At 46.0% G+C, this 14,352-nt stretch overlaps 1 protein-coding gene across 5 annotated transcripts in view; it reads left to right on the top strand.

Moving 5' to 3' along the window:
• Positions 1-14,352, top strand: part of PDE4DIP (phosphodiesterase 4D interacting protein) — a 1,081,329-nt gene that overhangs the window by 917,262 nt on the left and 149,715 nt on the right. For all 5 annotated transcript variants that reach the window (XM_063940306.1, XM_063940302.1, XM_063940304.1 and 2 more), the window contains 2 exons: positions 2,378-2,613; positions 3,783-3,834. In XM_063940306.1, coding sequence (XP_063796376.1) covers positions 2,378-2,613; positions 3,783-3,834 — 288 coding nt within the window. The remainder of the gene's footprint in view (positions 1-2,377; positions 2,614-3,782; positions 3,835-14,352) is intronic.

Genomic DNA, 14,352 nt, shown 5'->3' on the forward strand with positions numbered 1-14,352 from the left:
AATTGTGCAAGGCGGCTATGTGGTCCTCAGTGAACACGTTCATAAGATTCTATACCTTCGATACTTCCGCCTCCCAGGATGCTTCCTTTGGACGCCGGGTTCTTGTGCCTGCTACAGTGCGTCCCCTCCCATAAGGAACTGCTTTAGAACATCCCGATGTTATTCCCTGTGGAATACAGTGTAGCCCGCTACAGAAAAGGAGATTTATGGTAAGGACTTACCTTTGTTAAATCTCTTTCTGTGAGGTACACTGGATTCCACAGGGCACCCACCCTGACATACTTAGATTCTTTGGGTTGGTATGGCATTAGCCGCTGACACCGTCTCCTGTCATGAGAATGTGGTGTACGTGGCTACTAACGGCTGTCGTCTCTTTTGCATTTAATGAAACTGAGCTCCTGTGCATGGAGGCGGGGTTATAGAGGAGGTGGCGCTGAGCATCTTGGAAACAGTCAAAACTTTTAGCCTTTTAGCCTGTTGGTGCCTCGGATCAAGATCCTACTCTACACCCCGATGTTATTCCCTGTGGAATCCAGTGTACCTCGCAGTGATTTTTAACAACGGTAAGTTCTTACCATAAATCTCCTTTTTTTTTCCAAATTCAGTGTATGATACAAAAATTATAATGGGTTTATGAACAGAGTTATTGCTATAACCTATTGCTGCTCCAATAATCCAATGTGTCTATTTGAAACAACTGAGAAATTAAATAACTTTCCTTTTCTGTTGCTGATTTAGTCAATTATTCCAGAACAGAGCAGGCTTGTGGAAAGGTGTTAGGATCCAATTCCTATTGTGTAGGTGTGAAAAGTCTCAGTTGAAGTAGATTTCTTGTGGGGGTAGTGATATAATTTGTCCTGGGGAATGGCTGGTATCCTGCAATTTGAAATGAACAGTGACCCTTTAGCCATTCAGAGCCTGAATATACTGATATTAGTTGAAAAATGCAAGAAGTCAGAGTTATTTGTTGCTCAGAGAACAGAGGTGGATGATGTCTGAGTGAGGGGCTGGATGGAGCCAAATATAGGTTGTAGTCCACAATACCTTGTCTGGGATGTCCAATGCAGAGTAGATTCCAAACTGAAGGACTTCTCAGTGGGGAGATGCAGAGGATTCAATCCAGTGTGTATCTCAGTGCAGGAATGCAATCCGTTGGTTATGATGAGATGTCCGCGTAGAGTACAAGTTAAAGGTAAGTCCTTGGATATTTATAATGATTCATAGGTCAGTTGTGGAGAATTTAAGCTGTTTTATGGAGATGATCAGGAGCATGCAAAAGGTGAGGCAGCCATTTTGGGCGCCAGCAGAATACTGCAGTATACTGCAAATGGCCATAACAAACCTTATTTAAAAATGCATGTAGCCATAGGGATCATTGGGGCAGATGTATTAATCTGGAGAAGGCATAAGGAAGTGATAAACCAGTGATATGTGCAAGGTGACAAAGGCACCAGCCAATCAGCTCTGATATGTAAATTAACAGTTAGGATCTGATTGGCTGGTGCTTTTATCACCTTGCACTCATCACTGGTTTATCACTTCCTTATGCCTTCTCCAGGTTAATACATCTGCCCCATTGTGCCTTATAACCAATACAGGGAAATAGCACTGATGATCCCATTTGAATGGATATATCTCAGATTTTTTTTTTTTTCACCAAGAATGTAACATCTATATAATGGGGTAAGGTGCAATCAAGGGGATTGCTGGTCTATTCAGGTAGTCAGAGAGATTGCAACTTTTTCAGGGAGTCTCCTGCAGAATGAGGGAGGGTAGGCAACTATGTTACAAAACTGATCAAGAAAATCCCACACCAGTGACCAATTCCATTCCCCGGTGAGGGTGTAGTATGGTATGCCGGCGGTAGGGCTCCCGGCGACCAGTATACCGACGCAGGAATACCGACCGCCATCATACCGACAGCTGGGTGAGCGCAAATGAGCTCCCCAGGGGGGTCGTGGACCCCAAAGAGGGAGAAGAAGTGTCGGTATTCCGGCGGTCAGGATTCCAGCGATGGTATGCTGGTCGCCGGGAGCCCGACCACCGGCAAAGTGAAGACCACCCCCCTGCAGTACTGATGGTAGAGGGTGCAGAGCCGGCAGCAACACTACATGAATTTGTCCTGTAGTTGGAATAACATTAATAGTTGCTCAGCTTACTATAAAGATTTGAGTGAAACATTGCCCTCTTGACCACTGTATAATATACTGTAAGTTTCTTTGTAATAATATTTATTGTATTTAATGAATCTCAGGCAGCTGTGTTCAGCAATTTCTAATGACACAATATATCACATGGGAAGAAACCTGATAAAAAAGAGGATAGTTTCTATTATCAGTTATCTGTATGAAAGCTTACAAGTCTTTTCCTGTTACAGAAAATATGACTGGCTGATTCAGAATCAGGCGCGAGAACTTTCTTTCATACGGCAAAAAATGCAAGAGGGACGAAGTGTCTGTCACATACTTACTCAACATCTGAATGACTCCATCAAATCATTTGAAGAAATTCTCCGTGCTAATGACATAGACTACTATATAGGGCAAAGTTTCAGAGAGCACCTAACTCAAGGGAGCCAGTTGGCAGTGAGACTGAACAGTAAACTCTTCAGCAGTAAGTGTGCGCTTTTTAATAGTTAACATTGCTATACATGTCTAATCCATGAAGAGAAGGGACTTTGGTTAGAACAGTGCTGTCTCAGAGATATTTTCTATGCAACACACTATATTGAGGCTTATTTATAAAATGTTGCAGCCAAGCACTGAAAAGTTACATTCATTATCAACGCATATCACAGTGCCAGTGTCTTTGCTATCTACTGTGCTAGTACCATCTTTGTGAAGATATCACCAAGAAGATGACGTTGCATCTCGAGAAGGTTATAGAAGGGGTGGCTGGAATGCATAACACTGTGTTTCTATTCTTGGTGCAATGTTATATGCCCCCCTGTCCCATGGACCCATGTGCACTGCACACGCTGCTCCCTTTATATTGTAGATACACCACTGCTCCAAAGAGAACCTGTCTTGGAAAAAACTAACAAGTTAAGTGATATTATAAGGTACCCTTGATTCAGACCAGGCTTCTTTAATGAACATGAATTAAATGGTATCCAGATGATAGGTCGACAGTCAACATGTTGACTACTAATGGTCGACATGTGTTAGGTCAACATGGACAAAATGTTGACATGCAATAGTCGACAGAGCATATGGTCGACATGAGTTACTTACAAGTATATATATTTTTTAAACTTTTTGTCATACTTTACCATCCAGATGGACTATGATTGTAAATAGTAACCTGAGCGCAGCGGTAGTAGAGCAAAGAACCTTGCCTGAAGCATAGCGAGTGAAGCAAGCCATGCCAGGGGATGCATTACACTAATTGGGGTTCCCGTTCATTCTACAGAGTAAACAACACCAAAAAACATCAAAAACCTCATGTTGGCCTTTTCCTCTGTCGGCCTTTTGACCATGTTGACCTTTTCCCATATCAGATACGTTAAAAAGTTTGTGGAGATCCTATTGTTCATTAGTACACCCACCATTTGTTCATTGGCAGCAACCAGCTTGTAGGGTTACAAATAGGAATAGTGCAGTTTTGTATATTTACCTTGCTTCTCCCATATCAACCTTGTGCATAGATAGATAGATAGATAGATAGATAGATAGATAGATAGATAGATAGATAGATTCTGTTTATATCCGCATCAGGCCTAATGCCCCTGGCATCTCTACTTTGTATGTGTATTATAAAACTTGTTATGTTCTTATTTTTAGAAGGATGCCCTAAAGGGGATGAGATCACTGGACATGAGTTGCAGGCAAATAGGTAAATATCAAATTAAGGGGAGGATTTAGTAAGCAGTGATAAAAGTGGAGAAGTGAGCCAGTGGAGAAGTTGCCCATGGCAACCAATCAGCATTGACGTACCATTTATAATTTGCATACTATAAACTTATAAAGAGCAGCTGATTGGTTGCCATGTGCAACTTCTCCATTGGCTAACTTCTCCACTTTTCTCACTGCTTAGTACATCTCCCCCTTAACTTCTTGTTTTTCACCTGACTTTGAGTGGCTTTTGAGATATAGGGGTCTATTTACTAAGCCTTGGATGGAGATAAAGGGGGTCATTCAGAGTTGAACGCTCGCTAGCAACTTTTTGCAGTGCTGTAATTAGAGATGAGCGGGTTCGGTTTCTCTGAATCCGAACCCGCCCGAACTTCATGTTTTTTTTCACGGGTCCGAGCGACTCGGATCTTCCCGCCTTGCTCGGTTAACCCGAGCGCGCCCGAACGTCATCATGACGCTGTCGGATTCTCGCGAGGCTCGGATTCTATCGCGAGACTCGGATTCTATATAAGGAGCCGCGCGTCGCCGCCATTTTCACACGTGCATTGAGATTGATAGGGAGAGGACGTGGCTGGCGTCCTCTCCATTTAGATTAGGGTTGAGAGAGAGAGAGAGAGATTGACCTGAGGCTGTGATACTGTAGAAGAGAGTGCAGAGTTTAGTGACTGACGACCACAGTGACCACCAGACAGTGCAGTTGTTTGTTTTATTTAATATATCCGTTCTCTGCCTGAAAAAAACGATACACACAGTGACTCAGTCACATACCATATCTGTGTGCACTGCTCAGCCCAGTGTGCTGCATCAATGTATATATATATCTGACTGTGCTCAGCTCACACAGCTTATAATTGTGGGGGAGACTGGGGAGCACTGCAGTGCCAGTTATAGGTTATAGCAGGAGCCAGGAGTACATAATATTATATTAAAATTAAACAGTGCACACTTTTGCTGCAGGAGTGCCACTGCCAGTGTGACTAGTGACCAGTGACCTGACCACCAGTATATATAATATTAGTAGTATACTGTCTCTTTATCAACCAGTCTATATTAGCAGCAGACACAGTACAGTGCGGTAGTTCACGGCTGTGGCTACCTCTGTGTCGGCACTCGGCAGCCCGTCCATAATTGTATATACCACCTAACCGTGGTTTTTTTTTCTTTCTTTATACATACATACTAGTTACGAGTATACTATCTCTTTATCAACCAGTCTATATATTAGCAGCAGACACAGTACAGTGCGGTAGTTCACGGCTGTGGCTACCTCTGTGTCGGCACTCGGCAGCCCGTCCATAATTGTATATACCACCTAACCGTGGTTTTTTTTTCTTTCTTTATACATACATACTAGTTACGAGTATACTATCTCTTTATCAACCAGTCTATATATTAGCAGCAGACACAGTACAGTGCGGTAGTTCACGGCTGTGGCTACCTCTGTGTCGGCACTCGGCAGCCCGTCCATAATTGTATATACCACCTAACCGTGGTTTTTTTTTTCTTTCTTTATACATACATACTAGTTACGAGTATACTATCTCTTTATCAACCAGTCTATATTAGCAGCAGACACAGTACAGTGCGGTAGTTCACGGCTGTGGCTACCTCTGTGTCGGCACTCGGCAGCCCGTCCATAATTGTATATACCACCTAACCGTGGTTTTTTTTTCTTTCTTTATACATACATACTAGTTACGAGTATACTATCTCTTTATCAACCAGTCTATATATTAGCAGCAGACACAGTACAGTGCGGTAGTTCACGGCTGTGGCTACCTCTGTGTCGGCACTCGGCAGCCCGTCCATAATTGTATATACCACCTAACCGTGGTTTTTTTTTCTTTCTTTATACATACATACTAGTTACGAGTATATTATCTCTTTATCAACCAGTCTATATATTAGCAGCAGACACAGTACAGTGCGGTAGTTCACGGCTGTGGCTACCTCTGTGTCGGCACTCGGCAGCCCGTCCATAATTGTATATACCACCTAACCGTGTTTTTTTTTTCTTTCTTTATAGTCATACTAGTTACGAGTATACTATCTCTTTATCAACCAGTCTATATTAGCAGCAGACACAGTACAGTGCGGTAGTTCACGGCTGTGGCTACCTCTGTGTCGGCACTCGGCAGCCCGTCCATAATTGTATATACCACCTAACCGTGGTTTTTTTTTCTTTCTTTATACATACATACTAGTTACGAGTATACTATCTCTTTATCAACCAGTCTATATTAGCAGCAGACACAGTACAGTGCGGTAGTTCACGGCTGTGGCTACCTCTGTGTCGGCACTCGGCAGCCCGTCCATAATTGTATATACCACCTAACCGTGGTTTTTTTTTCTTTCTTTATACATACATACTAGTTACGAGTATACTATCTCTTTATCAACCAGTCTATATATTAGCAGCAGACACAGTACAGTGCGGTAGTTCACGGCTGTGGCTACCTCTGTGTCGGCACTCGGCAGCCCGTCCATAATTGTATATACCACCTAACCGTGGTTTTTTTTTCTTTCTTTATACATACATACTAGTTACGAGTATACTATCTCTTTATCAACCAGTCTATATATTAGCAGCAGACACAGTACAGTGCGGTAGTTCACGGCTGTGGCTACCTCTGTGTCGGCACTCGGCAGGCAGTCCGTCCATAATTGTATACCACCTAACCGTGGTTTTTTTTTCTTTCTTCTTTATACATACATAGTTACATAGACATCTCTTTATCAACCAGTCTATATTAGCAGCAGACACAGTACAGTACGGTAGTTCACGGCTGTGGCTACCTCTGTGTCTGCACTCGGCAGGCAGTCCATAATTGTATACTAGTATCCATCTCCATTGTTTACCTGAGGTGCCTTTTAGTTGTGCCTATTAAAATATGGAGAACAAAAATGTTGAGGTTCCAAAATTAGGGAAAGATCAAGATCCACTTCCACCTCGTGCTGAAGCTGCTGCCACTAGTCATGGCCGAGACGATGAAATGCCAGCAACGTCGTCTGCCAAGGCCGATGCCCAATGTCATAGTACAGAGCATGTCAAATCCAAAACACCAAATATCAGAAAAAAAAGGACTCCAAAACCTAAAATAAAATTGTCGGAGGAGAAGCGTAAACTTGCCAATATGCCATTTACGACACGGAGTGGCAAGGAACGGCTGAGGCCCTGGCCTATGTTCATGGCTAGTGGTTCAGCTTCACATGAGGATGGAAGCACTCAGCCTCTCGCTAGAAAAATGAAAAGACTCAAGCTGGCAAAAGCAGCACAGCAAAGAACTGTGCATTCTTCGAAATCCCAAATCCACAAGGAGAGTCCAATTGTGTCGGTTGCGATGCCTGACCTTCCCAACACTGGACGTGAAGAGCATGCGCCTTCCACCATTTGCACGCCCCCTGCAAGTGCTGGAAGGAGCACCCGCAGTCCAGTTCCTGATAGTCAGATTGAAGATGTCAGTGTTGAAGTACACCAGGATGAGGAGGATATGGGTGTTGCTGGCGCTGGGGAGGAAATTGACCAGGAGGATTCTGATGGTGAGGTGGTTTGTTTAAGTCAGGCACCCGGGGAGACACCTGTTGTCCGTGGGAGGAATATGGCCGTTGACATGCCAGGTGAAAATACCAAAAAAATCAGCTCTTCGGTGTGGAGGTATTTCACCAGAAATGCGGACAACAGGTGTCAAGCCGTGTGTTCCCTTTGTCAAGCTGTAATAAGTAGGGGTAAGGACGTTAACCACCTCGGAACATCCTCCCTTATACGTCACCTGCAGCGCATTCATAATAAGTCAGTGACAAGTTCAAAAACTTTGGGTGACAGCGGAAGCAGTCCACTGACCAGTAAATCCCTTCCTCTTGTAACCAAGCTCACGCAAACCACCCCACCAACTCCCTCAGTGTCAATTTCCTCCTTCCCCAATAATGCCAATAGTCCTGCAGGCCATGTCACTGGCAATTCTGACGAGTCCTCTCCTGCCTGGGATTCCTCCGATGCATCCTTGCGTGTAACGCCTACTGCTGCTGGCGCTGCTGTTGTTGCCGCTGGGAGTCGATGGTCATCCCAGAGGGGAAGTCGTAAGCCCACTTGTACTACTTCCAGTAAGCAATTGACTGTTCAACAGTCCTTTGCGAGGAAGATGAAATATCACAGCAGTCATCCTACTGCAAAGCGGATAACTGAGGCCTTGACAACTATGTTGGTGTTAGACGTGCGTCCGGTATCCGCCGTTAGTTCACAGGGAACTAGACAATTTATTGAGGCAGTGTGCCCCCGTTACCAAATACCATCTAGGTTCCACTTCTCTAGGCAGGCGATACCGAGAATGTACACGGACGTCAGAAAAAGACTCACCAGTGTCCTAAAAAATGCAGTTGTACCCAATGTCCACTTAACCACGGACATGTGGACAAGTGGAGCAGGGCAGGGTCAGGACTATATGACTGTGACAGCCCACTGGGTAGATGTATGGACTCCCGCCGCAAGAACAGCAGCGGCGGCACCAGTAGCAGCATCTCGCAAACGCCAACTCTTTCCTAGGCAGGCTACGCTTTGTATCACCGCTTTCCAGAATACGCACACAGCTGAAAACCTCTTACGGCAACTGAGGAAGATCATCGCGGAATGGCTTACCCCAATTGGACTCTCCTGTGGATTTGTGGCATCGGACAACGCCAGCAATATTGTGTGTGCATTAAATATGGGCAAATTCCAGCACGTCCCATGTTTTGCACATACCTTGAATTTGGTGGTGCAGAATTTTTTAAAAAACGACAGGGGCGTGCAAGAGATGCTGTCGGTGGCCAGAAGAATTGCGGGACACTTTCGGCGTACAGGCACCACGTACAGAAGACTGGAGCACCACCAAAAACTACTGAACCTGCCCTGCCATCATCTGAAGCAAGAAGTGGTAACGAGGTGGAATTCAACCCTCTATATGCTTCAGAGGTTGGAGGAGCAGCAAAAGGCCATTCAAGCCTATACAATTGAGCACGATATAGTAGGTGGAATGCACCTGTCTCAAGCGCAGTGGAGAATGATTTCAACGTTGTGCAAGGTTCTGATGCCCTTTGAACTTGCCACACGTGAAGTCAGTTCAGACACTGCCAGCCTGAGTCAGGTCATTCCCCTCATCAGGCTTTTGCAGAAGAAGCTGGAGACATTGAAGGAGGAGCTAACACGGAGCGATTCCGCTAGGCATGTGGGACTTGTGGATGGAGCCCTTAATTCGCTTAACAAGGATTCACGGGTGGTCAATCTGTTGAAATCAGAGCACTACATTTTGTCCACCGTGCTCGATCCTAGATTTAAAGCCTACCTTGGATCTCTCTTTCCGGCAGACACAAGTCTGCTGGGGTTGAAAGACCTGCTGGTGACAAAATTGTCAAGTCAAGCGGAACGCGACCTGTCAACATCTCCTCCTTCACATTCTCCCGCAACTGGGGGTGCGAGGAAAAGGCTCAGAATTCCGAGCCCACCCGCTGGCGGTGATGCAGGGCAGTCTGGAGCGACTGCTGATGCTGACATCTGGTCCGGACTGAAGGACCTGACAACGATTACGGACATGTCGTCTACTGTCACTGCATATGATTCTCTCAACATTGATAGAATGGTGGAGGATTATATGAGTGACCGCATCCAAGTAGGCACGTCACACAGTCCGTACTTATACTGGCAGGAAAAAGAGGCAATTTGGAGGCCCTTGCACAAACTGGCTTTATTCTACCTAAGTTGCCCTCCCACAAGTGTGTACTCCGAAAGAGTGTTTAGTGCCGCCGCTCACCTTGTCAGCAATCGGCGTACGAGGTTACATCCAGAAAATGTGGAGAAGATGATGTTCATTAAAATGAATTATAATCAATTCCTCCGCGGAGACATTGACCAGCAGCAATTGCCTCCACAAAGTACACAGGGAGCTGAGATGGTGGATTCCAGTGGGGACGAATTGATAATCTGTGAGGAGGGGGATGTACACGGTGATATATCGGAGGGTGATGATGAGGTGGACATCTTGCCTCTGTAGAGCCAGTTTGTGCAAGGAGAGATTAATTGCTTCTTTTTTGGGGGGGGTCCAAACCAACCCGTCATATCAGTCACAGTCGTGTGGCAGACCCTGTCACTGAAATGATGGGTTGGTTAAAGTGTGCATGTCCTGTTTTGTTTATACAACATAAGGGTGGGTGGGAGGGCCCAAGGACAATTCCATCTTGCACCTCTTTTTTCTTTTCTTTTTCTTTGCATCATGTGCTGATTGGGGAGGGTTTTTTGGAAGGGACATCCTGCGTGACACTGCAGTGCCACTCCTAAATGGGCCCGGTGTTTGTGTCGGCCACTAGGGTCGCTAATCTTACTCACACAGTCAGCTACCTCATTGCGCCTCTTTTTTTCTTTGCGTCATGTGCTGTTTGGGGAGGGTTTTTTGGAAGGGACATCCTGCGTGACACTGCAGTGCCACTCCTAGATGGGCCCGGTGTTTGTGTCGGCCACTAGGGTCGCTAATCTTACTCACACAGCTACCTCAATGCGCCTCTTTTTTTCTTTGCGTCATGTGCTGTTTGGGGAGGGTTTTTTGGAAGGGACATCCTGCGTGACACTGCAGTGCCACTCCTAGATGGGCCCGGTGTTTGTGTCGGCCACTAGGGTCGCTAATCTTACTCACACAGCTACCTCATTGCGCCTCTTTTTTTCTTTGCGTCATGTGCTGTTTGGGGAGGGTTTTTTGGAAGGGCCATCCTGCGTGACACTGCAGTGCCACTCCTAGATGGGCCCGGTGTTTGTGTCGGCCACTAGGGTCGCTAATCTTACTCACACAGCTACCTCATTGCGCCTCTTTTTTTCTTTGCGTCATGTGCTGTTTGGGGAGGGTTTTTTGGAAGGGACATCCTGCGTGACACTGCAGTGCCACTCCTAGATGGGCCCGGTGTTTGTGTCGGCCACTAGGGTCGCTTATCTTACTCACACAGCGACCTCGGTGCAAATTTTAGGACTAAAAATAATATTGTGAGGTGTGAGGTATTCAGAATAGACTGAAAATGAGTGTAAATTATGGTTTTTGAGGTTAATAATACTTTGGGATCAAAATGACCCCCAAATTCTATGATTTAAGCTGTTTTTTAGTGTTTTTTGAAAAAAACACCCGAATCCAAAACACACCCGAATCCGACAAAAAAAATTCGGTGAGGTTTTGCCAAAACGCGTTCGAACCCAAAACACGGCCGCGGAACCGAACCCAAAACCAAAACACAAAACCCGAAAAATTTCAGGCGCTCATCTCTAGCTGTAATCAGATGTCACCACCTATGGGGGAGTGTATTTTAACTTTGCAAGTGTGCAAACGCTTTTGCAGCCAACGGCACAAAAAAGTTTTGTGCAGTTTCTGAGTAGCTCTGGACTTTCTCAGCCGCTGCGATCACTCCAGTCTGTTTGGTCCCGGAATTGACGTCAGACACCCACCCTGCAAATGCTTGGACATGCCTGCGTTTTACCCAAACACTGCCCGAAAACGGTCAGTTGACACCCATAAACGCCCTTTTTCTGTCAATCACCTTGTGATCAACAGTGCGAATGGATTCTTCGTTAAATCCATCGCCCAGCACCGATCCTCTTTGTGCCCGTAACGCACACCTGCGCATTGCGGTGCATGCGCAGTTTTGCAGAGTTTTAACCTGATTACAGCGCTGCAAAAAGTTGCTAGCGAGCGATCAACTCAGAATGATCCCCAAAGTCGCTGGAGACAAAGCACCAGCCAGTCGCCTCCTAGCTGCCATGCCACAGGCTGTGTTTGAAAAATTACAGTTAGGAGCCGATTGGCTGATACTTAAGGTGGGTACACACTAGTAGATATATCTGCAGATCAATTGATCTGCAGATATATCTATGTACGGATCGGGCAGTGTGCTGTGCATACACACTGCCCGATCCGTCGGGGGACTGACGTCATTAACTGGGCGGGCGCCCGCCCAGTTCACCTGTCAATCACCACCGGCCGCCGCAGCATGTGTACGGGCGGTCGGACGACCGCCCCGTATACACACAGCGACGCGCCAATATATCGTTAGATATATTGGCTGTCGGCTGTGCTGCGCAGCCGACGCGATACGTCTGTGAACAACGGAGTTCACAGATGTATCGCCCGTACACACTGGCCGACGGTCCCGCGATGTATCGGCCGTTCAAGAGAACGGCCGATATATCGACCAGTGTGTACGGGCCTTTAGGGGGATATGTACTAAGCAGTGATAAAAGTGGAAAAGTGCACATAGCTGCTCTGTATACTTTTATAGTATGCAAATTATAAATGTTACATCAATGCTGATTGGTTGCCATGGGCAACTTCTCCACTGGCTTACTTCTCCACTTTAATCACTGCTTAGTAAATCTCCCCCTTTATCTCCAGTGACTTTATCTCCATCCAAGGCTTAGTAAATAGACCCTATAAAGTAGGCCATGGTTAATACTTAAGTCTTGCCTTGAAATATATACAGTAATATGATTAAGAAGGCGAGTTTTGGATTCTTTTTATAGAATAGTTTAAATTGCTTTAACCACTTAACTGATGATTTTCTCCTCACAAAACCACTCAGAAATTGGCGGGTTTTTTATTACTTATTAAAGTGTAAAAAGTATTTTTAATAATATATTCAAATATTTTATTTAAAAAAATATACATAGGGGGCATTTTGCACGCCCCCCCCCCCCCCATCTTTTCCGTGTCCATAGGACCCCATTATAAAATAACTTCCCCCCATTGACAATAGAACCCCCAGTGGTCTTAAATCCTTATAATAGTACCCCCCCAAACCCTCTTTGTAGTAAAAAGAACCATGTTTTATAAACCACCTCTCTGTTAAAAAAACAAAAAACTTATTTGTGTCCCCCCTCCTCTACCCTGTAGCCAATGTATTGGTTTTATTATTATTATTTCCCCCCCTCCCCCCTGCAGCATAATATATTCCCCCTCTCCCATCCCCACTGGTGTCAGCTCACTCACATCATGAGATCTGAGGGACGTAACAGTGTATGGTTACCCCCCACCACCACCCTCATGGGTATATACTACTCCCTGCCCCTTTCCCACATGAAGAGCAGTGACAGTGGCTGATTTAACCGTTTGGTTGCAGGACTGAAGCACCCCTCCAACCTCCCCCCCCCCCCCCCCCAAGTAAAATCAGCCTCCTCAGCTCAGTGTCAGTGAAGCCAGATGCAGTCTGCAGGTTTAACTGTGACTGGCAGTGACTTCCTATTGGAAGTCCTACCTATCAGTTACAGACACACAAAGCAGGCCAATTGAGAAGCCCCCCCCCCCCTCATCCCCCCCCCCCCCCCCCCCGAGACTGCCAGACCGTGCTGTGATAAGCAGAGAGCTGTCTTCCTATAGGAAGCTACTCCCTGCCTTTGGAGCAGCCCAATCAGATCTGGCTTCTATGGGCTGCATCCAATGCAGTCCATAGAAGCCAGGGGATTACACATGTGCAGTTGCGCCGCAACATCTGCACCTGTCCTTGCACCTGCCGGATCCATTGTGCAGGTGCTGGGACCCGGAGCTGACCGCCTCCTCTCTGAGCACGGGGGTGGTTAGTAGGAGCTGCCGCTGACAATTGGGGTTAAACTCACCAGTCAAACTGGATATTTGCTGCATTACTCAGGGCTGTCAGTAATTCACTTAACCACCCAGCGGTATTTGCAGAACGGTTTCTCGTGTGTCATTGCGTATGGACCCTTCTAGTCTGTACAGATGCTTACAGTTAAATTTAAACAAAACAACTGGAAACAGTTTACAGAAACAAAATAACCATAACCAAACTCCCTTACCAATGCAAGGTAAGGAAGTGTGGACATTTAAACTTGATGAAAGTAAATATTTTCTGTATCTTAAAAAACACACAATACAAACAAAAAAAAGTTGTAAAATCTGTTTTGGCATTATCTTGCCTATTACAACAGACAGTGATGGTTCTAGGGGCGGGCAAGCTCTCCCGCTGCTGCCACATCTGACGCTGAAGCACTGGCTCGCTCACATCAAGGGACATGGGAGTGGTACCCCACGCGCAAGGTGTATGGTGACCCGGGCATGTAACCCTATGGGTGGCATGATTATATGAGGTACAGCGATCACAGCTGCTGCTGCCTTCCACCGTCCAGACGGATACTCTCAGGACAGTGACACAAGACACACACGCTACTCTTTCCAAACATCTGATTGGCTGATTGTCATTATACCACGCCGGTGGGGAAAGGCGAAGCTTGCAGTCCACTGATGATGGCGGTGCTCAGGGTTCTCATAGCTGCGCCATAGGTGCACATAATCAGGTAGGTGAGGACAAACATAGCCACTCCCTAGGCAGGTTTCTGTGTAGTGGGTTCCCAGCTCAGCACATGTAGTGTTCTGTCTGTGCTGGGTGTAGTGAGCTTTCTGTGCTGGGTGTAGTGGGTTTCCAGTACAGCACATGTAGTGTCCTGTCTGGTCTGGTTCTAGCGAGCTCCCAGTGCTGGCGTGGG

The sequence above is a fragment of the Pseudophryne corroboree genome, chromosome 9 (assembly GCF_028390025.1).
Source record: "Pseudophryne corroboree isolate aPseCor3 chromosome 9, aPseCor3.hap2, whole genome shotgun sequence".
NCBI lineage: Eukaryota > Metazoa > Chordata > Amphibia > Anura > Myobatrachidae > Pseudophryne > Pseudophryne corroboree.